Source organism: Serinus canaria, chromosome 25, assembly GCF_022539315.1.
Source record: "Serinus canaria isolate serCan28SL12 chromosome 25, serCan2020, whole genome shotgun sequence".
NCBI classification, from domain to species: Eukaryota; Metazoa; Chordata; class Aves; order Passeriformes; family Fringillidae; genus Serinus; species Serinus canaria.
In genome coordinates this window covers 12,618,956-12,642,602 of record NC_066338.1, presented here as the reverse complement: position 1 = coordinate 12,642,602, position 23,647 = coordinate 12,618,956, and the positions used below count along the sequence as shown (strand labels likewise).

At 52.9% G+C, this 23,647-nt stretch overlaps 1 protein-coding gene across 3 annotated transcripts; it reads left to right on the top strand.

Annotated features, from left to right (window-relative positions):
* Nucleotides 1–133: 133 nt before the first annotated feature.
* Nucleotides 134–23,647, top strand: OTUD7B (OTU deubiquitinase 7B). 3 transcript variants are annotated; one of them, XM_050984397.1, is made up of 12 exons: nt 134–244; nt 5,870–5,993; nt 6,772–6,942; nt 8,516–8,734; nt 13,146–13,247; nt 14,083–14,210; nt 15,000–15,112; nt 17,003–17,130; nt 17,728–17,877; nt 18,315–18,429; nt 19,101–19,185; nt 19,706–23,647. In XM_050984397.1, the coding sequence occupies exons 2-12, from the start codon at nt 5,921–5,923 to the stop codon at nt 20,993–20,995; spliced, it is 2,574 nt and encodes an 857-aa protein (XP_050840354.1). In that variant the 5' UTR covers nt 134–244; nt 5,870–5,920; the 3' UTR covers nt 20,996–23,647. The 3 variants fall into 3 exon arrangements, with proteins under 3 accessions (XP_050840354.1, XP_050840356.1, XP_050840355.1); XM_050984399.1 differs by lacking the exons at nt 134–244; nt 5,870–5,993; nt 6,772–6,942; nt 8,516–8,734 and adding an exon at nt 8,755–8,795; XM_050984398.1 differs by lacking the exons at nt 134–244; nt 5,870–5,993; nt 6,772–6,942; nt 8,516–8,734 and adding an exon at nt 8,861–8,978.

The following is a 23,647-nucleotide window of genomic DNA, read 5'->3' as shown; positions in this document are numbered from 1 at the left end:
GGCCCTGCTCCGCCATTGGCCCCTGCCGGCACGGCCGCGTGCGCCCGCCAAAGCGTTCCGGGCGGGAACGGGGGTGGCGGCGCGTTCCGGGTGGCGCGTTCCGTTCCGCCTTTCCCCCCCCCGCTCGCTCCCCCTCCCCCCCCCGCCCCGGGAGCGGCCTCAGCGGCGGCGGCGACGACGGCGGGAGGGCCCGGGGGCCGCTCCGGGCCGGGCCGCGCCGGGCCACCCATGGAGCCTCTCGGAGGTAACGGCGGGGTCCCGCTCGGCCTCGGGAAAGTTTTGGCGGGGCCGGGCCTCGGGGCGGCGTCGGCGGCGCCCGCGGGGTCACGGCGCGGCCTCAGGGGGCGGCGGGGGCGGGTCCCGGGGTCGCTCCCGGTTTGCGGCTCTCGGGGTCGCTCCCGGAGGTTGTCCCGGGGTACCAGGGTGGGTTGCGGGGTGCGGGTCCCAGCCGCGGGTCCCTCCTCAGCCCGGGGGCCTGCGGGGCCGCTCCGGGGCCGCCCCCGCCCGCTGCCGGTGCGGAGCTCCCCGGGCTTCACCCCCGCGGGTCGGGGCTCCTCGGGGAGTGACATTTTCCTGGTCCAGGCGACTTGGTCCCGAATAATTTTCCTCTTGGTGGTTGTTTTCCCCCGGAGCCCCGGGATTTCCGCGCGGCTGCCCGGTCCAGGCTGGGGTCGCTCCGTTGTCGAGCGAAAAACGAGCTCAGAAAGAAGCCTGGAGTGAGGAGAGGGAGTTTCTTTCTCGTCTGGCTGATTCCCGGCTGCCTCGCCGTGCCCCGACCGTCCCCAGCTCCAGAACCTCACTCCCGGTAGGGGGACGGAGCCTCCCGGGAGTTGTGTTGGATCCCGGTACACCGGGAATGCTGCGGGGCTTTCCTGGCTGTGAAATGGGACCCGGCATCTCCCGGTTCCTGAAAGTCACAGAGCTGGAAAGTCCAAACTTCCAGCCGGGGTTCTACGCTCTGAGTCGCTGACACCGCTGGGTTTTATATTCCTGACCCAGCACACGTCCATGCTGAGTTGGTTTTTTGGGGGAAAATTGGATTTTTAAGCTACTTAAAGATGGTTTTGTGCTAAAGGAGCTTCTGGAGTGGAGATGTGGCCACCTGTGGATGCAGGGTTGGATGTGGCTGGCAGGATGAACAGCTGGGTCCAGGCATCCCCTGTGCCTGCTTCAGCTGGGAGAGCCTTGGTGTGGGATGAGCATCCAGATCCCACTGGGATGGAGCCCAGCTGGGGGTGGGAAAAGGAGCTGTGTGCCCAAACTGCTTAAAAATCCAGGACTCTGCTCTTCAGGATTGGTTGGTTCAGTTTTTTGTTGGAATATATTTAATTTTCTGCTGGTGCTGGTGGTGAATCTGTGCCAGGATGTGGCTCTGCTCTCCCTGGGAGATGCTCTGGCCCTCAATTTTCACTTCAGCTCTCCCAGTCCTGAGTTCCACCCTAAACTCATCCCTGCAAGAGGCTGAAAATTGATTGTCCTGGCAGGAGCAGCACTGGGTTGAAACATTCTGGGGAGAAAAGGAGCAGAATTGGTGCTGGAGCTGCCGTGGCCTCGATTGCAGAGGGGACACTTGGAGCATCCCCTGGGATACAGGCAGGGACAGCATGTGCCAGGCCCAGAGCTCAGGCTGGAAATAATCATGGCCTGGTTTAAGCAGAACTTGGCTCAGAGGGAATTTCTTTGGTGCAGACACTGAGAGAACTGAGTTTGTTGTCAGTGAGGAGAGAATCCTGTGATTAGAAATTAGAGAATCCTGGAATTTTGGGAGCAGGAGGGATGATGATGATGATGATGATGATGGTGATGATGATGATGGTGGGACAGAGCTTGGATTAAATGGAGCTGCTGCTGCTGGAGATGATTGAGCTTTTATTTTGGAGATAAAGTGGAAGGTTCTGGTGGTTTCTTCAGCCCAAGGTTTGGGATGAGCTGGGTGCTGGGAGGAGCCCAGCTGGGTCTGGAGCACTGGGGAGCAGCTGGAGCTCTGGAAAATAAACCAGAATAAAGCTGTTCATTGAGCTTTATAAAAATGGGATGATTTCCATAACTTTCACTTCACTCCTGCTCCAGCTCCTGAGCACCAGAGGGTTTAGGAGCCCCTTTAGGAGCCTTTTTCCCTGTTGGAGCAGCTCTTTAGTGAGGATTTTGTGCTGTCCTTTTGGACTGTGCTAAAACTTTGTCAGAAGTTCCCAGAATGGAAAATCTTGGTGAGCCTGAGGTGCAGCCACAGAGCCACATCCAGCACCTGGAATGGGGAAAAATGGGAATAATTCTGGGAAAAATGGGGAGAATTCCTCAGTCACTGCCTGTGCCATGTGTTCCCCAAAATCCCTGCTCTTCCCTGCCAGACTGGCTTCCTTCTACACTCACAGCTCCCCTCCTGTGGGCTGAGGGGCTCCAAGGGTGTCCTGCACCATCAGATTTATCAGAAATAACTGTTTTTTTGATGATGATGATGATGATCTGGGTTGATTCCCATCCTGGAGGAAGCAGGCATGGTGTGTGTCCCACCCAGCACTCCAAGGGTGTCCTGCACCATCAGATTCATCAGGAATACCTGGTCTTTTGATGATGATGAGGAGCTGGGTTGATTCCCATCCTGGAGGAAGCAGATTTGGTTCTGTCCCACCCAGCACTTCCAGCTGGAGCTTAGTGACACAGCCCAGGTGTCAGGTCAGGATGAGTGCTGCTAATCCTGGTGGTGTTAGGTAACCTGCAGGGCCAGGACAGGGGTGTGGGGTGGGATGGGGGCAGCCCCCACTGGTCTGGGGAGCAGGAGGAAGCCAGAAACCTCCTTCAGGAGCATCAGGAACCTCCTTCAGGAGCATCAGGACATGCTCACTCCAAGCTCATTTTTCCCATAGCCTCTGAGTGGAGCTGCTCCCATGTCCCACCTGCAGGTCCCAGCGTGGCCTTTCCCCTCAGGACCCCCCTGAGTGCTCCCAAATTTCAGGGTTTTGAGAGGATTTGGGGTTTAGGGGTTGGATTTGTGCTGGTTTTCCACTCTGCTGCAGCTCCCTGGTGGTGGGAGTGAAAATATCCACGTGGGTCTGGCAGGATTGAATTTCCCATGGATTTGGGCACCTCCTGCCTCACCTGCAGCTCCCTGAGGGTCTGGCTTGGTGTTCCCTGTGTCCCTGTGGGGAAGGGATGAGGAGCAGAGCCTTGGGAGTGGAGTCCTGGCTCCCAGCTTGGTTCCTGCCCTCAGCAAAACATCACGTGGCAGATCCGGGGGAGAGACGTCAGAGTTTGCTGCTCCTAAAATATTTCTGGAAGTATTTTATAAACACAGTGGAGCCACAGGTCGTGGCTGACCTTGGGTCAGGATTTGGCCCTAACAAAGAGAATTATTTCCTCTTTCTGCAGCATGTTCAGCAGGATTGAAATCTAACAAAATAAGGGAATTAAAGCCCCATAAATTCCAGTCTGGAACTTTAAATGGATCCAGTTTTGCTGCTCCACACTTGGTTCTGGTGAACCAATGGTTGATTTCCCACCAGGATGGAGCTGGGAGACATTGAGCTCTTGGACCTTGTGTTTTGAATTCCTCCCTCAGTTTCCTGACTTCTCTGATGGTGTTGGGGCTGGGATGCTCCTGGTGAGTCCCTTCCCAAACCTCGATGGAGTTGGAGTTGCCCTGGGAGAGGCTGTAGGCAGCAAGAGAGAGGAGGCTCCAGGGGGTTTTATTTTATTTTATTTTCCCCTTATTTTGGGTGGACATTTGGTGTGAAAGGTCTGAATTCTAGTTAGGAAGGATTTGCAGGCTGCCAGCAAGGACTAAACCCAGGTTTAGTCGGGTCCCAAGGGTGGAACTGGGCAGATTCCTCTGCCTGGAAGGCTGAAGGTTGCTGTCAGTGTTGGGTGGATCCTTTGGCACTTTGGAATGCAGCTTTCACTGGGTTCCCATGGGGGTGTGACCATGGAATGCTGTTTGCACGGAGCTCCAGGGAGGTGTGACTGCACTGATCACTCCTCACTCCCATCAGGAGCGTTTCTGTGCTCAGACCCTGGGCAGGTGTGAGGAGATATTGGTGAAACATTTCCTGAAAAGCCTGCAAAGAGCTGTTGGGATCACAGCAACAGCTGGGCTTGGTCCCAAATCCAGGTTTTCCCCACATTTCTGGTTGGAATGTGCCAGGAACACTCACTTTGGATCTCACCCCCACGCACTCCTGGGGGCTTTGGGGGGGTGCTCAGTGCCTGCTCCATGGCTGGGGGATGGATTTGCAGTTGTGGATCTCCTGGGGCTTGGATTTCCTCCTCCCTGGGCTCATATTTCCCACCTGTTCTGGAAGGAGGGAAGAGGGGAGAGCATTTCCCTTCCACAGGGAAAGGAAATAATCAATAACTCTGGGGTGGGGACATCTCTCTGTCCAATCCCTCAATAAATCCCCAACAATCCTCGTTGGCCCCAGAGTTTCCCATCTGTGTTTTCCCTGGCATTTTTGTGCACGAGGGAGTTTGGAATGCAGTGGAAGAGGGGGTGGGATGTGCTGCTTGTTCCCTCCCCAGACCTCTGCTGAGTTTTCATTTGCATTGGAATTCCACACCCACCTGAAGGAAGCTTCACCCTGGAGCTGCTCCTTGCTCCTGCAACTCCTGCCAGGGATTAGAGGATCCAAAAGTGCAGCTCCTAATTAGGGATGTTCCCTAAATTGGTGGAGTAAGAGCAGGAATTGCTGCCAAATCCTGCTCCAGGAATGTGCTGGGCTTTGGCATCGATTCTTCTGGGAGCTTTTCTGGGAGGAGGAATTGAACAACTCCATTGTGGGAATGGTGTTTCTCCAGCAAAGCCAAGAAATTCCAGGTTCAAGTCTGGATGCTTGTGAGGAGTTGTGCTGTTAGGGAATTTCACCCACCTTTAAGGATAATCTTGGGAAAAAAAAAACCATTTCAAGGCACCAGGGGGGTTTTGCCTGTCTGTAGGGATAATCCTGAAAAAGAGACTTTGTTTTTCAGTCTCCAAAAGAACAACCAGGTTTGTTCATGCTCCACACAATCTGACATTTGCTCTTACACCTCATACACCAGCACCTCCCTCTCCCAGCTTTCCCAGATTTTCCCCTTCCAGATTTTCAGCTCCCCATAAATTCTCTTCCCATTCTTTCCTGCTCCTTGATGGCAGAATTTTTATCCCAGCCTTTAACAACTGCAAATCCCATGGAGCACTTTGCCCATCTGGACTCCCAGGGATGAGGCTGCTCTTCCTTTCCCTCTCTGCCCTGAGGAATGCAGAAAATCAGGATTTGGAGGCATGGCAGGAGCACACGCCTTCAGAACCCAACAAAATCCAGATTTACAGAAGAAATCTGAGGTTTTGGGCCCCTCTGGGGAGTCAAAGGAGCTCTGGAGTGCAAAGGAGCTCTGTCTGGACATTGATTTTGTCTGCCAGAGCAATTGGGATTGTTTAGTTTGGGGTTTTTTTATCTGAAAGGGCCTTTTTAAAATGTATTTTGCTGAGAACACATCCTAATTCCAGCATTTTATCCTTAATTCCCTTTCCCTGCCTCACAGCTGGGGTGGGATGGGGCAGGGATTTACTCCCTGTGAATGCCCAAGAGAAACTTTCTGCTTTCTCATTGCTTCCCCAAAAAAAATCATTTATTATATGAATATTATATTTATTATATCATTTATTCCTAATTTGGAAAGAAAATCTCCACCACCTTTGAGATGAGAATTGGTTTAGCTCCTGAATTTCCCAAGGAAATGCTCGTTGCTGGTTACAGCCAAGTGAGTCTTGTGCTCCCAAGGAATGAACCAGTCCTGGAGCACATTGAATTTTTGGGGGAGGGTTCATTGAGCCCTCAGCTCGTTCCCAGCTGGGGATGTGCAATCCAGGGGTGCTCTTGGTGCTCTCCACCCCCAGGTTGATGCCCAGGAGCCGATCTGGTGCCGCTGACTCCGCCTGGCCTTGGCTATGGACATCGTCCTGTCCGACTTTGTTCGCTCAACGGGGGCAGAGCCAGGGCTGGCCAGAGACCTCCTTGAAGGTATGGAAAACTGGGAATCTTCATGGGGATGCCCAGGGTGGGAGGAGAAAGGTGAGGGAGGTGAGGGCTGGAATAGTTTCCAACAAAGATGTTAGGAAGTGCCTCTGTTTCTGTGGTGGGTGAGGGTGAGCGGTGCTGCTCCACCTGGGATGGGGAAATGGGGATAATTCTGGGAAAAATAAGAAAAATGGGGAAAAAATGGGAATAATTCCTCAGCTTCCACCACCTGCTATGGGGAAATGAGAATAATTCCAGCAAAAATGGGAATAATCCCTGATGTGTGGTAGTGCTGTGTTCCCTTTCCATGCCAGCTCCTTGACTTCCACCGCCTGGAATGGGGGAAAATGGGGAAAATTCCTCAGCTTCCACATCTGGAATTGGGAAAATGGGAATAATTCTGGGAAAAATGGAGATAATTCCTGGTGTGTGGGAACGCGGCGTTCCCCTTCTATGCCAGCTGCTCAGCTTCCACCACCTGGGGATTTACACCACCTGGAATGGGGAAAATTCCTTAGCTTCCACACCTGAAATGGGAAAAAAAGGGAAAAATGGGGAAAATTCCTCAGTTTCCAGACCTGGAATGGGGAAAATGGGAATAATTCCAGGAAAAATGGGGATAATTCCCCTTGTGCACCAGCTCCTCAGCTTCCACACCTGGAATGTGGGGGAAAAATGGGAATAATTCCGGGAAAAATGGGAAAAAATGGGGGAAACTCCTCAGCTTCCACACATGGAATGTGGAAAACAGGAAAAATGGAGGCTCCACCTCCCCGTGCAGGCAAGAACTGGGACCTGAGCGCGGCGCTGAGCGACTTCGAGCAGCTGCGGCAGGTGCACGCCGGGAACCTCCCACCCTCCTTCAACGAGGGCCGGGCTGCCCGGGCCCCTGAGAGGGAGCTGGCACGGCCAGGGAGGCCCCCCCTGCAGCGCCAGGATGACCTCGTGCAAGGTCAGTGTCCTGGAGCAGTGTCCTGGGGTGGGCAGTGTCCTGTCAGGTCACAGGATCACAGAATGATGAGGTTGGAAGAGATCTCTGAGATCATCATCCAGCCTGTGCTCTAACACCTCCACCAGACCACAGCACCCAGTGCCATGGCCAGGCTTTTCAAACACATCCAGAGATGGTGATTCCACCACCTCCCTGGGAAGAGCATTCCAGTACTTTATTATTCTTTTTTTAAAAATTTTTCCCTAATATCCAACCTACACCTTCCCTGACACAGCTGGAGACTGTGTCCTCTGATTCTGACACCAACCCCAGCTGTCTCCAGCCTCCCTTCAGGAAGGTGTAGAGAGCAATAAGGTCACCTCTAAACCTCCTCTTCTCCAGGCTGAACACCCCCAGCTCCTTCAAACGTTCCTCACAGGGTTTGTGTTCCCAGCCCCTCCTGTGCCAGGCTGACCTGGCTGCTCACTGCCAGATTTGCTGCTCTGATACAGGAACCTCCTTGAGCCAGGTTCCATAAACTCTTGGAGGTCTGTATCACACCCAAGATAGCTCAGCTACCTTTGGAAGCATAAAAATCAGCAGGATGGTTTCTGTTGCAGTGTTGGAAACAAAAAAGTTTTAATAAAAGGCAAAATAACAAACAGAGAAAAACTGAGCCAGGTGCAGGAGGTTCTTGGTCCTGGTAAAACACCTCACAAAAGTGATTAGTTCCTTTGTTCACTTCTTTTTCTAGTAAATTATCCAGGTGGGACTTTTTGGTTCCTGTCCTTAAGTGTGGTATTTGCAGGCAACCCCAACAAGGGAGGAGATGAGAATCTTGACTCCACGTTTCAGAAGGCTGATTTATTATTTTATCTATGATATTATATTAAAAATGCTATACTAAAACTACACTAAAAGAAAAAGAGAAAGGATACATCAGAAAACTGGATAGGAATGAATAATAAAAATCTGTGACTGCTCAGAGCCTTGACACAGCTGGACCACAATTGGTCACCAGGTGAAAACAATCCACCTGAGACCAATCAAAGATGCACCTGCTGGTAAACCATCCCCAGAGCACAGCAGATAGAAAAGAAATGTAAACAAGAACTGAGGCTTCTCAGGAGAAAATCCTAGCAAAAGGATTTCATAAAATTTTCACAGTGACCTAATCAATTTTCACAGTCACTTAATATGACTTAATATCACTTTAAATTTGAGGTGAAGTCCCCCAGGTTTATGTGATGCCTTTTCACCTAATTGAGGAGAGAAACTTCTGGGTTTCTTTCCTTTTTAAGGGGACAAAGGTTGGTTTTGTCACGGGTTTACAGAGGGCACATTCCTGCACTGCTCCTGCCCCACTTTGCTTTTTGTTCTTCCTTCTTTCCCCCAGAGAAATGCTTGTCCCAAGGACAGTGACATTTAAGTTTGAGGTGAAGTCCCCCAGGTTTATGTGATGCCTTTTCACCTAATTGAGGAGAGAAACTTCTGGGTTTCTTTCCTTTTCAAGGGGACAAAGGATGGTGACAGGGGCACATTCCTGCACCGCTCCTGCCCCACTTTGCTGGTTGTTCTTCCTTCCTCCCCCCAGAGAAGCGCCTGTCCCGAGGCATCTCCCATGCCAGCTCCTCCATCGTGTCCCTGGCCCGTTCCCACGTCTCCAGCAATGGCAGCAGCAGTGAGCACCTGCTGGAGATGCCCGTCTGCACCTTCCAGCTGCCCGACCTCACCGTGTACTCCGAGGATTTCCGCAGCTTCATCGAGAGGGATCTCATCGAGCAGTCCATGCTGGTGGCCCTGGAGCAGGCTGGTGAGTGCTGGCCCCATGCTGGTGAGTGCTGGCCCCATGCTGGTGGCACTGGAGCAGGCTGGTGAGTGCTGGCCCCATGCTGGTGAGTGCTGGCCCCATGCTGGTGAGTGCTGGCCCCATGCTGGTGAGTGCTGGCTCCATGCTGGTGGCACTGGAGCAGACTGGTGAGTGCTGGCCCCATGCTGGTGGCACTGGAGCAGACTGGTGAGTGCTGGCCCCATGCTGGTGGCACTGGAGCAGGCTGGTGAGTGTCACCCACAGGAACACCCTGGGATATCACATGGGTGCATATCCAGCAGGGAATTATTCCATCATTTTTAAGACCTGGTGCAAGGTTTGAGTAGGAGCTGCTTCCCTTCACCCATGGGAGCTGAGTGTAAACAACCCAGGGCTGTTATCCCTGTTCACAGCTGAGAGGGAAAACACCCCAAAACTGGAATGGTCTCACCCCATGCTCCATCCTGCCTGTGGAGAGACAGGGAAAAGGGAATTCCTGTCTGATAAATTCCTGCTGATAAAGTCTGGAGGTGGATGCTGCTGCTGGGGAGGAACCCCCTGCTTTGGTTGCAGGTTCCTGGAGAGCTGCCAGGGGAATTGTAAATGAGGGAATGAGGGCACATCCAGGAGATTGTAGATGAGGGAGTGAGGGGGACATCCAGGGAATTTATAAATGAGGGAATGAGGGGGACATCCGTGCTGGCAGGAAAAACATCCCTGGCACCAGGAAGGTTCCCGTGGGCAGTGCCAGGACACGGTGAGGGATCTCAGGAGGGTTTACATTTACACTCCTGCTGTTTCTGTGGTGCTGCACCTACCAGAAAACACATTATCCTTAGGGATAACAGACACTCTGAGGGCCCAGCTTCCCCCTGTCCTGCTCAGGAGTTGCTGTAAGAAATATTCTCATGTTTTGGGAATGAGCACTTGATCCCAGTGATCCCATTACACGGCGACGCCGGGAGGTGACAGCAGAGCTGCTGCCTCTGCTGCAGATCAACCCCAGATCTCAGCCCAGCAGAGCAGGGCTTGGCTCCCTCTGTCCCAGCACAAATCAAATCTGGGGCTGGGGGCTGCTGGCTGCTTCCTCTGGAGGCTGGGGGCACTTCCAGGTGTGTTAATGGGAAGGAATTTAGAAATTCTGAGTTTTAGAAAATGCTTTTTGGAGCCTTGAGTGTCTGGGGGTTGTTAGAAATGAATGTTCTGTCTGTAAAAGGGCTGTAGTGCAGCTGTGAAATATTCCAAGTAGGGTTTTGAGCATGGTGCTGTGATCTCCAGGATTAAGGAAATACATTTTATAGCCCAATAAATGTTCAGATCCATTTCCCCAAGTATTCAGAGGTGCTGTGACACCAGTGAACACTCTCAAAGGGGCTCTAAACTTCAATGAGATCCTCTGGGAATGCTTGGAGTGGTATGGAGGGGTCTTGGTGGAGCTGAAACCTCTGTCTCCAGTGGAGCCCTGGTATCCTTTGTCACAAACCCTTGTGGAGCAGGAATCAGGCCGTGCTCCGAGCTGGGAAGCTGCAGAGAGGGTTTGTTTGTGTCACCCAGGGAGGAGCAGTCCCTGGTGCCTCACCTGAGGATATTTGGGGATAAAAATCATGGAGAACTGAAAGATCCTGACCCCTTGGAGCACAAGGCCTGGGGAGCCATCCCTGTGCCAGGAAGGCAGAGTGGATTCCTGGTAGCCTTGGGGAAGCCATTTCTGCCTTGGATGAGGCAATCCTCCCTTCAGGCTGGGTGGAGGCAGCAGTTCCTTCCCATTGCTGGGACCTGCTCAGGTGGCTCCTGCTGGAGGAGACAGGGCCTTTCCCCAAACACCTCTGTGGGGTCTCACAGGCTCGTGGCTCTGGGGGCACAGGGAGCCTCTGGCTGCCAGTGCCCTTCTCCTCTCTGCAGATCTCTTGCTGCCATGACTATTCTAAAAAGATCCCTCAGGCTCCTGAATCCAGTTGATTGCCCTGCAGAGCTCTCCTAAGAGCCACACACAGAGAGAAATGTGTTGGTTTCAACACTTCTGGGCAGCTCCTGGAGTCTCTGTGGTCGAGATGACCCTGAGGTGTTGCAAAGTCTCTTTTTCCCAGCCCTGCAATTGAAGAAGGAGTCAGGATCTCTCAGCTGTGGTTCTCAAGTTTGTTTATTTTTATTTATTTTATTCTTTTTTCTGACCTGCTGAGGTCTGTCCAGCAAGTTGGTTCATGGCACACTGACTGCTCTCAGGACAGTGTTATCTTTTTATACTAAAAACTACATGTACTTTATTTACAATAACTTCCCAATACCTATCACCCATGTCAGACAGTCTCTCTCTACTCTAAACCAATCCAAAAGTGCCACCATCACCCAGAAGATGGAGGCCAAGAAGAAGAAAGAGGAAGGATGGGACATGCCCAGATTCCTTCATCTTGGCTTTTGAACCCCCACTCTAAAACCCCAAAATTCCACTTTTCCACCACCTTGTGACAAACTAACTCATTCTACTCAAACTCTCCTGGCTTGTAAATCTTCACACAAAGTTGGTAATTTTCTCCATGGGTTAAAATGGAAGGCAGAGGTGTTTCTGTGCCAAGGTCTCTGAGCCCTCTGCCAGGGTCTCGAGTCCTCCAGGGCAGTCAGAGGAATTTCCACCCAAATCCCTCCATCCTGCCTCCTGATCCCCCATTCTTAAACCCCAAAGTTCGACATTTTCCCCCTGATAAATTCACTAGCACTGCTCAGACTCCTGTGGCTCACACAAAGTTGGTAACTGTTGTTTCCATGGGTTAAAATCAAAGGCAGAGGTGTTTCTGTGCCAAGGTCTCTGAGCCCCCTGCCAGGGTCTCGACTCCTCCAGGGCAGCCAGAGGAATTCCCTGGGTTCTGACATTGTTTTCAACACTTCTGGGCAGCCTTTTGGCCTTTCCAGCAGGAGCAAAACACTGGCAGGAGGGTTGGGTTGGGTTGGGCGTGTGGTTCCTTTGGAGACAACTTCTCTTGCGTAATCGCAGTCAGTGCAAACACTGGGGCACAGAAATACCTCTGCAAGGTGTGTCCCCTCAGAGCTGGCTGGGACACAGCTTGCACAACCCCCAAACACCAGCCAGACGTGCAGAGAGCATGAGATGCTGCAGGAGTGAGGGGAAATGGAGAAGAAGGTGCTGCTCCAAGCAGTGTGACGGGTGGGACAGCTCCTGTGAGCAGCCCCTGGCCCTGGGCCACTTGGCCAGGCTCCCAGCTTGGCCGTGCCAGGAGCTCTGCTCAGGGAACAGGAGGCTGCTCTGTGCAGAGCCATTGTCCCCAGGCTCAGTGCAGAACACTTCCAGCTCTGCTGGGTCCCTTTCCTGCCTCTGGGAGCAGCAGTGACCTGCCTGTGTCACACTGAACTGCGTGGGTTTTGTTTTCTGCTGTTTGGGGATGGTTTAACCTCTGGTTTCTGCCTTGAGTTCCTCTCCAGCTGCTCTCCCTGAGGTTGTACAAAGCATTTCCAGCAGCCCCGTGTCTGTGTACTGGGATCCCCGGCAGGGATCATGCTCCAGAGGAAGGAGAGGCTCTGAAAATGAAAGGAAAAGGGCTGGTTTCCTGCAGGAGCAATTTAAATACAACTTGGAAGCCTAAACAGTCTCATCCAGCCAAAAACCTGCCTGTTGCACAGGATCCAAAAAACCCCTGGAAAATCTGGCAGCCAAGGAGGGATGTTGAGGGCAGGGCAAGACACAGACAGGGGGTTCAAAGTCCTGATCCAGCTCAGCTTCACTCCCTTGGGAAGGGCTGAATCTCTGGGCTCACTGGGCATTTCTTTCTCCCTTCTATTTTTAGCTGCTCTTGACTTGAATCACCACAGTGACCCAAAACTCCCAGTCTAAAGAGCTGTCAGTTTGCATTTGCAGCAGGAAAGCTGCTGGGATCAGCAGAAATCCTGGAGTATTCTGCCTAAAAAAACAGTGAGCAGGGAAAAGTGGCCATGAGAGACTTGAAACTGGAGGGATTTGGTTCCAAGAAGCAGCAAAAAGCTGATTTTCCCTGGAGAAATTGTTTGTGCTGGGTGCTCCTGGTGGCATTTTCAGCCTGATGGGCTGTGGGGAGGGAAATAAGGGAGGTGGGGGAGAACAGATAGAGGAGAGCTGGTCTGGGTGGAATTCCTGGCTCCTATTTGTGTGTAATTCTGCCCCAAATTCAGCCCAGTCTTTTCCTGGCATCCTCAGGGAGTTTTGCAGCTCCAATCTCCTCTTTTTTGTTGCTTTGTCCTGACTCTTCCCCACCCAGTCCTGGGCTGGGTCTGTACCTTCCCACCTGTCCAGGTGCTCCTTCCACCCTGTCTAAACTGTTTGTTCAGCTGTTTTTTTTCTCAGAAGGGCTGAAAGCACAGCCTGCAGTGCCCCCAGAGCCCCCCCCCAGTGCCATCCATGGTCTCACACTCTCCCAATTCTCCCCAGGGCGTCTCAACTGGTGGGTGAGCGTGGATCCGAGCTGCCAGCGCCTGCTGCCCCTGGCCACCACTGGGGATGGGAATTGCCTGCTCCACGCTGCCTCCCTGGGTAAGATTTGGCTCAATCCCCAAGAAAACAGCCACCAAGTCCCTGGGTAAGATCCCACCATCCTCCTTTGGGGGCAGGAGCCACCCATTCTGGATGCTGCTGCTCCTGGCTGTGCAAGAGCAGTGGCAGTGGCTTCGAGGGAAGGGGCTGCCAGCAGCTTCTCAAATTCTTCTCCCCCTCTGATGGGCTGGGGGGGAAAATAAATAGAGGAGAACTGCTCTGGGTGGAAATCCTGGCTCCTATTTGTGTGTAATTCTGATTTGTGCAAGTTTAATTGTGATTTGTGCAAGTTTGATTTGTGCAAGTTTCCCTGGATGCCTGAAGGAAATGTGGGATAATGGAGCAGCCCCTTCTTGTCACAGTCATATTTTCTGGAAAATCCTCTTTGCCCAGGATTCTTCTCCTGGGAAGCTGAGCAGCCTCAGAGGAAAAAAAAAAGGAAAACAATATTTATCTCATTTGCTTCTCTTGTGTTTTGCTGCTATGCAATGTGGTTGGAGATTGTTTATCCATCATGTGAATTGTTTTATGACCAATCATGGTCTGGCTGTGTCGGGACTCTGGAAAGAGTCACGAGTTTTTCTTTATTATCTTTTAGCCTTCTGTCTGTATCCTTCCTGTATTCTTTAGCATAAGTTTAGTTTAGCATTCTTTAATATAATATCTATCATAAAATAATAAATTAGCCATCTGAGAACATGGAGTCACATTCACTCATTCCTCCCAACGACGGGGGACCCCGAAAATACCACACCTTCCCTTCTCTGGCAGCGACCTCAGTGGCTCAGAGAGTCAGAGCAGCCCCTCCTGACCTTGCTGTTCCTCCTCCCTGCAGGAATGTGGGGTTTCCATGACCGGGATCTGATGCTCAGGAAGTCCCTGCACACCCTGATGGACAAGGGAGCCGAGCGGGAGGCGCTGAGGCGCAGGTGGCGCTGGCAGCAGACGCAGCAGAACAAGGAGGTGGGAGCCCAGTGCTGGTTTGGGCCCTCTTTGCCATCCTGGGAAAACATCCTGGGGCTTTGGGAGGTGCTTCCTGCCTGGAATTTTGGGCTGGGCTGTGGTCAGAGCTGCAGCAAAATGCAGGGACTGATACGAGGGTCTCCTCGAGCTTCTGGAGATTTAGATCACAGCCAAGAGAGCTCAGCTACCTTAGAAGGCATCAAATCAGCAGGATGGCTTCTGTGATAGTGTTGGAAACAGAAAAGTTTTATTAAAAGGCAAAATAACAAGTTTTAATAAAAGGCAAAATTCTCTTCTTTACAGAAAAACCAAGCCAGATACAGGAGGTTCTTGCTGCTGGTAAAACACCTCACAAAGGCCTTTAGTTCCTTTGTTCTCTTCTTTTTCTAGTGAATTGCTTAGGCAAGACTTTTTGGCTTCTGTCCAATTGGCCATCCTTAAGTTTGAAGTGAAGTCCCCCAGGTTCTGTGAGGTGTCTTTTTACCCAATTGAGGAGAGAAACTTCTGGACTTTTTTCCTTTTTAAAGAGACAAAAGATGGTTTTGTCACTCCATCAGCACAGAGCACATTCCTACATGGGACAAGTGACAGGCCAAGGGCAATGGATTTAACTTGAGAGGGGAAGTTTGGTTGAATATTGGGAAGCACTTTTGAGGACATGGTGAAAAATGTGTTGATTTTTTTTGCATAAACCCATAGAGAAAAGTTGTGCTGTGGTTTTAAACCCGCTCTGGAGCAACTGGGAGTGCTTTACTTGGATGATTTGGAATTCTGTTTGCCATTTTTCAGTCTGGCCTGGTTTACACAGAGGAGGAGTGGCAGAAGGAGTGGAATGAGCTGATCAAGCTGGCGTCCAGCGAGCCCCGCGTGCACTACGGCACCAACGGCGGCGGCTGCGGCGGGTACGGGGCAGGGACAGGGAGGAATCTACACCCAGGGCTGCAACAGGGAGGAATCTACACCCAGGGGTACTACAGGGAGGAATCTACACCCAGGGGTACCACAGGGAGTAATCTACACCCAGAGCTACAACAGGGAGGAATCTACACCCAGGGCTGCAACAGGGAGTAATCTACACCCAGGGCTGCAACAGGGAGGAATCTACACCCAGGGGTGGGACAGGGAGTAATCTACACCCAGGGGTACCACAGGGAGGAATCTACACCCAGGGCTGCAACAGGGAGTAATCTACACCCAGCGGCTACACAGGGAGGAATCTACACCCAGGGGTACCACAGGGAGTGAATCTACACCCAGGGGTACCACAGGGAGTAATCTACACCCAGGGGTACCACAGGGAGTAATCTACACCCAGGGGTACCACAGGGAGGAATCTACACCCAGAGGTACCACAGGGAGTAATCTACACCCAGGGGTACAACAGGGAGGAATCTACACCCAGGGCTGCAACAGGGAGTAATCTACACCCAGGGCTGCAACAGGGAGTAATCTACACCCAGGGGTGGGACAGGGAGGAATCTACACCCAGGGGTACCACAGGGAGTAATCTACACCCAGGGGTACCACAGGGAGGAATCTACACCCAGGGCTGCAACAGGGAGGAATCTACACCCATGGCTACAACAGGGAGGAATCTACACCCAGGGGTACAACAGGGAGGAATCTACACCCAGGGGTACAACAGGGAGTAATCTACACCCAGGGGCTACAACAGGGAGCAATCTACACCCAGGGGTGGGACAGGGAGGAATCTACACCCAGGGGTACCACAGGGAGTAATCTACACCCAGGGGTACAACAGGGAGTAATCTACACCCAGGGCTACCACAGGGAGTAATCTACACCCAGGGGTACCACAGGGAGGAATCTACACCCAGGGGTACCACAGGGAGGAATCTACACCCAGGGGTACCACAGGGAGGAATCTACACCCAGGGGTACCACAGGGAGGAATCTACACCCAGGGGTACCACAGGGAGGAATCTACACCCAGAGCTACAACAGGGAGTAATCTACACCCAGGGGCTACAACAGGGAGTAATCTACACCCAGGGCTACAACAGGGAGTAATCTACACCCAGGGGTACCACAGGGAGTAATCTACACCCAGGGGTACCACAGGGAGTGAATCTACACCCAGGGGTACCACAGGGAGTAATCTACACCCAGAGGTACCACAGGGAGTAATCTACACCCAGGGGTACCACAGGGAGGAATCTACACCCAGGGGTACCACAGGGAGGAATCTACACCCTGGGGTACCACAGGGAGGAATCTACACCCAGGGGTACTACAGGGAGGAATCTACACCCAGGGGTGGGACAGGGAGTGAATCAATTCCCTCCGACACAGCTCTCGTGGTGCCCCAGGGCAGGGCAGCAGCTCTGTGTGGGTCTGGTTGGGCTTTCAGGGGAAGGACAAAGATCCTGAGCAAGCACAAGGCACACGGAGCATCCCAGGAAAGGATTTGGGGCTTCTTCTGTGGGGCAGCACATGGACTGGGCAGGGAATAAATCTTTTCCTTGTGCTCTCTTGTGCTTCTCTGAAATGAGAGAATAACCCAGAGCTGAGAGTTTTTGCCATCTCCCTTCTGTTTCAAGGACACTTCCCTGTCCAGCTCCTCAGATAAGGGGCTCCCAGCAATGCCAGGCAGCAGCTGGGCATTCCTTGGGCACAAAGCCTTGTCTTGGAGCAGGACATTTTGGGAATCCACACCTCCACCCTCAGATTAGTGCTGAGATCAGCTCTGCTGGCTGTGAAACCTCTCCTGGTGTCACAAAGCAAATGTTTGAATATCCAAGGGGTGACATTCAGCTTCTCCTTTGCCCAAGGGTGGAGAGTTCAGAGGAGCCAGTGTATGAGAGCCTGGAGGAGTTCCATGTCTTTGTGCTGGCCCACGTGCTGAAGAGACCCATCGTGGTGGTGGCAGACACGATGCTGCGGGACTCAGGTGGTGAAGGTGAGACCTTCCTCTCTTCCCAAAGCCTCTCTGAGCTCTCCACCTTTCCTTTCCACCCTTTCTGGGGCCTCTTTGCTGTCAAAGCTGCACCTGGAGTTGGGAGTGGTGCAGAGGGGAAATTGACCTGTTACAGGTGAGGATGGCCAGGTCAAACTTGGCTCCCAACCCAATTTCTGCTGCTTTAAGAGCATCCACACGAGTTTTTTTTCCTTTTTTTACCTCTTTTGCCCCTACACACACATCTGGAGGTGAGAAATTCCATTCCCTGGGTGGTGGGTTTTCCTCCATCACCTTCAGTTTCCTGTCACAGAAGGTTAATCAATTTCCATGGTTCTGTGAGCAAAGTTTGTCTTGTGGGGGAGTGAAGAGGAAGGCTTTTTATAGAAAATACCACTTCATTCTACATTTTAAATCCTCCTGATGTAAAATAAACATCTATTTTGGGTTGTGGTTTTGTTTAATGTCCCCTGAGATGACAGATAATTGCAGGTGAGCCCTCAAGTGAGGCAAAGGGCTCATTCTGGAGCAGCTGCAGCACAAACAACTCTGAACTCTTGAACCTGTGGTCAGAACTAACCTCTCTCAATTCTTTCCCAGCGTTTGCCCCAATTCCCTTTGGAGGGATCTATCTGCCCCTGGAGGTCCCAGCCCACAAATGCCACCGGTCTCCACTGGTCCTGGCTTATGACCAAGCTCATTTTTCTGCCCTGGTCTCCATGGAGCAGAAGGAAAACACAAAAGATCAAGGTGAGTGATGAGATTCAGGTGAACAAAGTGAGGAGGAGGAAGATTTGGGGCTGCTGGGGGGGGGAAGAGCTGGCCAGGACCCATCAAGGTGCACTGTCAGCCCAGAAAACCAGCAGTGTCCTGGCCTTGGAGCCCTTGCAGTGCCCAAAGGGGCTCCAAGAGCTGGAGGGAGACTTGGGACAAGGGTGACAAGACAAAGGGAGTGGATTCCCACTGACACAGGGCAGAGTTGGATGGGATATTGTGGAGAAACTCCTCCCTGGGAGGGTCGTGGTGCTCTGACAATTCCATGGTCCCAGGCTCTGGGATTTGCCATCAGGCTGTCCCCATCAGAGGTGACAATGCTCCTGGTGGGTGTTGTGTCAGGGCTGGCTCCAAGTGTGGAATATTTGTCCTCCTGGGCTGTAAATGTGACATTTCTGTCCCATTTGTGGCAGCTGTGATCCCCCTGACAGACTCTGAGCACAAACTGCTCCCCGTGCACTTCGCCGTGGACCCGGGGAAGGAGTGGCAGTGGGGGAAGGATGACAGTGACAATGTCAAGCTGGCCAGGTTGGTGACCTGCAGGGCTCCACTGAGGGGCTGGGTGATCTGCAGAGCACAGAGGTCACAGATGGAGGGGTCAGTCCTGACCCCAGCTGGGTTTTCTGTGTGCTGGATGAAAGCTGTGCCCAGGGACTGGCACTGTTCAGCTTTTCCTTCATTTTCCTTCATTTTGATGTGATTTGGGTGGGGCTGTGCCATCTCACAGGCTTCATTCCCACATCTAAGTGATGATGCTCCAGATCCTGGAGCTCTGGGCTGGGTGTAGCTCAAGGCACCAGCAGCAGTGGAGGATCTCCTGTGACAGCAGCACAAAAAATGTCTATTTTTTAACATTTGCCACCAAATCCTGGTGGTGTGGGTCCCTGGGCCCACACCACCAGGGAGGGTGGTGCCCACCAGACCATGCCTGGTCTGGGTGAGGCTTTGGGCAGATTTCACCATGGTTTGGTCCCAGCACTTCCTATGGCTGAGGCAGAAACGTTTGTGATTCCAACACTGAGGAATCTGATTTCTCCCTTTGGGTTTTCATTGAAAGGAAAGCTGCATAATTATCCCTTTTGTACCCTTGGAAAACACCCATTGAAATACACCGCACAGGGAATAATGAAAATATGGGGACAGATACTTCCAGGTGGGAAATGGCTCTGACTTGTGGCTTTTCCCCCCTCCAATGCCAGCGTGACACTGTCACTGGAAGCCAAACTGCACCTGCTGCACAGCTACATGAATGTCAGATGGATCACGTTGCCTTGTGACATGCAGGTAAAGGGACCAGGGGGATCTTCTTTACCTATGAATTATTCAACCCTCCTCCCTACAGGGAAGCTGTTGTAGGGCCTCATGAGGGGTTCTGTGCCCACAGGAATTGTGGCTGATTCTGCTCAGAGAGCAGGGAACTGACTCGGTTTTGCATGTGGGCACCTTTTCCCCAGAGCTTTGCGTGTCCATTATCAGCCTTCACATGACCCAGCAGCCTCTCAGGGACACCCAAACAAATGGGAGCTGTTGGTTTGTGGCCACCTCGAGACTGGGACAGGTCTCACCCTCCTCTTCACTGGATTTGCAAGTGGAGGTATCAGAGAATCACAGAATAGAATCAGAAGATCCTGGACTATCCAGGTTGCCACGGGGATGTTTAGGGATGTGCAGGATGCCCTGAGTGTGTCCAGACATGTCCCCTCCATTTTCCAAGCAACACCACCTCCTTTGCTTCACCTTCCACCTGAAAATCTTTACCTGAGGAGTTTCTAGACTCTGATATTTGTCTTTCCTTCCTCCCCAGGCGCCTCTGGCTCAGCCAGAATCCCCCACGGCCTCAGCGGGCGATGACGCTCGCTCGGCAGCGGAGTCGGGCGAGTCGGACAAGGAGTCGGTGTGCAGCAGCTCCGCCAGCAACGGGGGCACCAGGGCAGGCAAGGACAGGGAGAAACCAAAGAAAGAGCGGGAAAAGGAGAAGGAAAAGGATAAAAAACGAGCAGACTCGGTAGCCAACAAGCTGGGAAGCTTCGGGAAGACTCTGGGCAGCAAACTAAAAAAGAACATGGGGGGCCTGATGCACAGCAAAGCCGTGAAGGGCGGCGTGAGCAACGGGCAGGGAGACACCCTGGAGAAGAAGAAGAAAGGATCCCTGAAGGCACGGAAGGACAGCAAGGAGGAATGTTCCCCTGGAGATTTGGCTCCTGCAGAGAAGCCTTGTGCAGGTAAAGCAGCCCTGGAGAAGCCCTCGGATCCCTCCAAGTACAGCAGCGACGTGCGGCTGAGCTTGAGCATCCTGCGCGCTGCCATGCAGGGCGAGCGCAAGTTCATCTTCGCCAGCCACCTCAAGACCAGCACCCGGCACCAGTTCCAGGAGGAGATGATCCAGAGGTACCTCCTGGATGCTGAGGAGCGTTTCCTGGCAGAGCAGAGGCAGAAGGAGGCCGAGAAGAAGGCGCTGGGCAGCGCTGCCCCGGCCAAGAGGCCGGAAGGGGAGGTGGGTGCCCAGCGGAGCGAGGAGGCGATGCCAAGCCCCGTGTTCTGCCAGCCGCCCCCCACCTACCCCCCCCAGCCCCTGGAGGTGGCAGTGGGTGCTAAAATAGCTGCTTTCCCAGCTGGCTATTCCGGCGTTTTCACCTTCCCCAGGCCCTCCATGGGCAGTGCCGAGGGGCTGCACCCACCCGCGTGCCCCGAGGGCCGGCGGCAGCTGGCGGGGGGGCCCTGTGGGAGCCTCCCCCCCTATGCCACCCTGCCCCGGCACCACCAGGGCCGGCTCGGGCCCTGCCCCCCCGGCCCTGCCCACCTGGGCCGATTCTCCCCCACGGACATGGAGATCCAGCCTCCTTTCCCCTCGGAGTGCGAGGGCTCCGGCTGCCTCCCCCCGCACAGCAACGGCTGCCGGGAGCTCCTGGAGCAGGACAAGGGAGGAACAGTGGATAAAATGAGAAGCCAAGGCCTCTACAACATCCAGCAGACCAAGTGCAAACAGCCCAACTGCAGCTTTTATGGACACCCAGAGACTGGGAATTTCTGTTCCTACTGTTACAAGGAGGAGCTGCGGCGCAGGGAGAGGGAGGCACTGGTGCACCGGTTCTGAGGCTCCCCCTGTGCGGATCCGGACCCCTGGCACGTGGGGAATGCAATAACAGAGATCCAGTTTGGTTTTTACACCCACCCACGCTCCTCTCCCACTCTGCAGGAGGTGGGAGCAGGCGTTGGGCCTGCTGGGATGGGCTGGGAGTGGTGGGATTGATGGGGTGCAGGAGGGAGAGAGGGGGGAAAGCAGCCCCTGCCTTCCTGGAGCCCCTGCAGGGGAGGAGAAGGATTCCCAGGGGGGCTGCTCGGGTCGGAGCACAGGGTGAGGGGGGAGAATTCCTCAAAAACTCAATAAACCAGACCAAAGCTTTGGGAGTGGGCAGGGGGAGCAGCTCCCACCAGGTCCTTCCCTCTTCCTGACCACCTGGGACGGAGCAAAAATGCCCCATTTAGAGCGTCACAAACCTTTTAATGGAGTTTTTTAACACTGGTTTTATTCTGTATTTCTTCTTGCTGGTACTGAGCGACACTGTGTTGGAGTTGGACATTGATGAGGTGAGGTGGGTTGGACGCCCCCCACCCAGTCCTGGGTGACTCCGAGCACCAGGACAGGCTCAGGGCTCTGTCTCCTCCTCTCCTCCCCATGAGCTGAACTCTGGTTTTAAAATGTTGTTTTTAAACTCTTTCTGAGGCAGGGGGGACTCCCAGAGCTCAAGGGATTGGAGGTTTCTCTTCCTGTGCAGAACCCCCAGGCCACAGGAGATCCTGGGTCGGGAATTCCCAGTGAGCCTGGGGCAAATCCCCCAGGAATTCCCACTGGAAAGGGGTCCCAGAGCACCCCCAGCCCCATGTAACTCCTACTTGAGCACAGCTACTCTGTACTACCTCTGATCCTGATTAACTCGGCTCCGTTGTGCTGAGCCACCGACTGACCTTTAGGCTGCGGAATTAATCCATATTTTTTGATAACAGGGCTAAAAAAGCAGAACAAGAAGGTAAAATCCTCCCGTGTTGTTCCTGACCCCCTGGCTCCCAGGGTGGGATTCACTTTAGCACTGCGATGTTTGCACAGAATTCCTTGGGGTTGGTTGGTTTTTTTTTGGTTACTGCAGCTCCCAAACCGGGCCTGGTCCTGCACGGGGTGAGGTGCAGCATTTCCTATCACACGGAAATAAAAGAGGAGTTGTATCCTTCAGCCAGAGCTTTACAACATTCCCTCGTTTCTATTTTTGGGTTGGTTTTCCAGAAGGTATCAAACTATGCAACCCCTTCCTGCCCATGGCCATTGCCAGGAGAAGGGATGAGGCAGAGGAGCTGGAAGTGAGCTCGGGGGATCACCCCACGCCTTACACTTGGCCCTAAAAATGTTAATTTAGACCTAAAGCCCCCAGAGTTAAGGCCTTTCCTTCACCTAAATGCCCCCAAACGAGGCCTTTCCTGCTGGGATCCCAACTCTGGGTCCAGCCAGCAAAGCTCCTTGTCTGCAGATTTTCAAATCCAAATCTCACACACCCCAGGGATGGTTTCACTCCGGTGTAAGTTGTTTTCCCTGGTTTTATAAAATCCCCAAACGTGGCTGAAGCTGTGGGAAGGGGAGGGTGTGACACCCACTCCTGCTGGCTCCTCTTAGCTGGGAACAAATTCCACGTTTCTCCCTCAAACTGCAGGAATTCCAATGGACTTCAACCCCAGGCACTGCTGGTTAAGCAGCACAAGCTCTGCCCCTTCTTGGTTCACCCCAAATTTGAAGCTGAGATGGTTAAAACCCAACCCAAACCCTTCACTATTTACGGGCTCTTGGTTTAAATTCCACTTTTTGATGTTTATTTTTCCCCAAATTGGAGCAGCAGCTTCGTTTTGGCGTTGGGAATATCCTCTGGAGCAGGGATGCCCCAGGGCATGGGAGGTGATGCTTCAGCACTCTCAAGTTTTGGGGGAATTTCTCCCCTTTTTGGGTAGCTCCATCCCAGTGGAGGCTGGACTTGGGTGGGGATGAGAAGCCCCCAGACCCCCTCGCTGGGAGGGGAGAGGGAGAAGGCAGAAAATCTGTAGGAAAAGCAGCAGTGCTGGAGGGAAAACCCCAAAACTGGAGAAGCACCAGACCTGCCCGCAGGAGGGGAGACTGTGGTGTGACCCCAAGGTCAAACTAAGTGCACTTACTGGTGTGGTTGGAATTCAAATCGATCCTGGTGGAGGAAAACTTTGTCTTTCAGCGTGTGTAAAACCCGTTAATGAGATTTGATTTGATTTTATTAAATGAGATTCAGCCTCGCCATTCCCCGGCCCCTGGGCGGAGGAGGCCGGGGCAGCTTTGGGTCTCACTAACGCGACACCGAGTGACCTGAATTAATTCTGCAGTGGTTTATTCACGAAAAAACTCCTTTTTTTTTAATTAATTCCAGATTAATTGGTGATATTTGGCCTCCTGGTGAACAGGGCCAGGGCGTTGCACTTGGGCTGTACCTGTGGCCTCGTTGTGGCACCACAGACTCATTGACAATAAAAACCTTCAGCTGATGCACCTGAGGCTCCTTCATCCCCTCCCCCTGAGGGCTCTGGGCATCCCCAATTCCCTCCTGGGGCTGCTCCTCATCCCCTTCTCCATCCAATTTTTGGGATTTTGGGGCTATTATTTATATTATTTATCATGTGATTCCATTTTGGTACTAATTCTTGGCTTTCATTTAAAAAAGAACACCCTCAGACACCCTTC

Excerpts from the sequence above, each read along its gene's own strand:
- OTUD7B (XM_050984397.1), top strand. The coding sequence starts at position 5,921 with ATGGACATCGTCCTGTCCGACTTTGTTCGCTCAACGGGGGCAGAGCCA. Across the intron at positions 13,248-14,082 it reads GCTCCACGCTGCCTCCCTGG|GAATGTGGGGTTTCCATGAC; the intron begins GTAAGATTTGGC and ends TCCTCCCTGCAG. Across the intron at positions 15,113-17,002 it reads AACGGCGGCGGCTGCGGCGG|GGTGGAGAGTTCAGAGGAGC; the intron begins GTACGGGGCAGG and ends CCTTTGCCCAAG.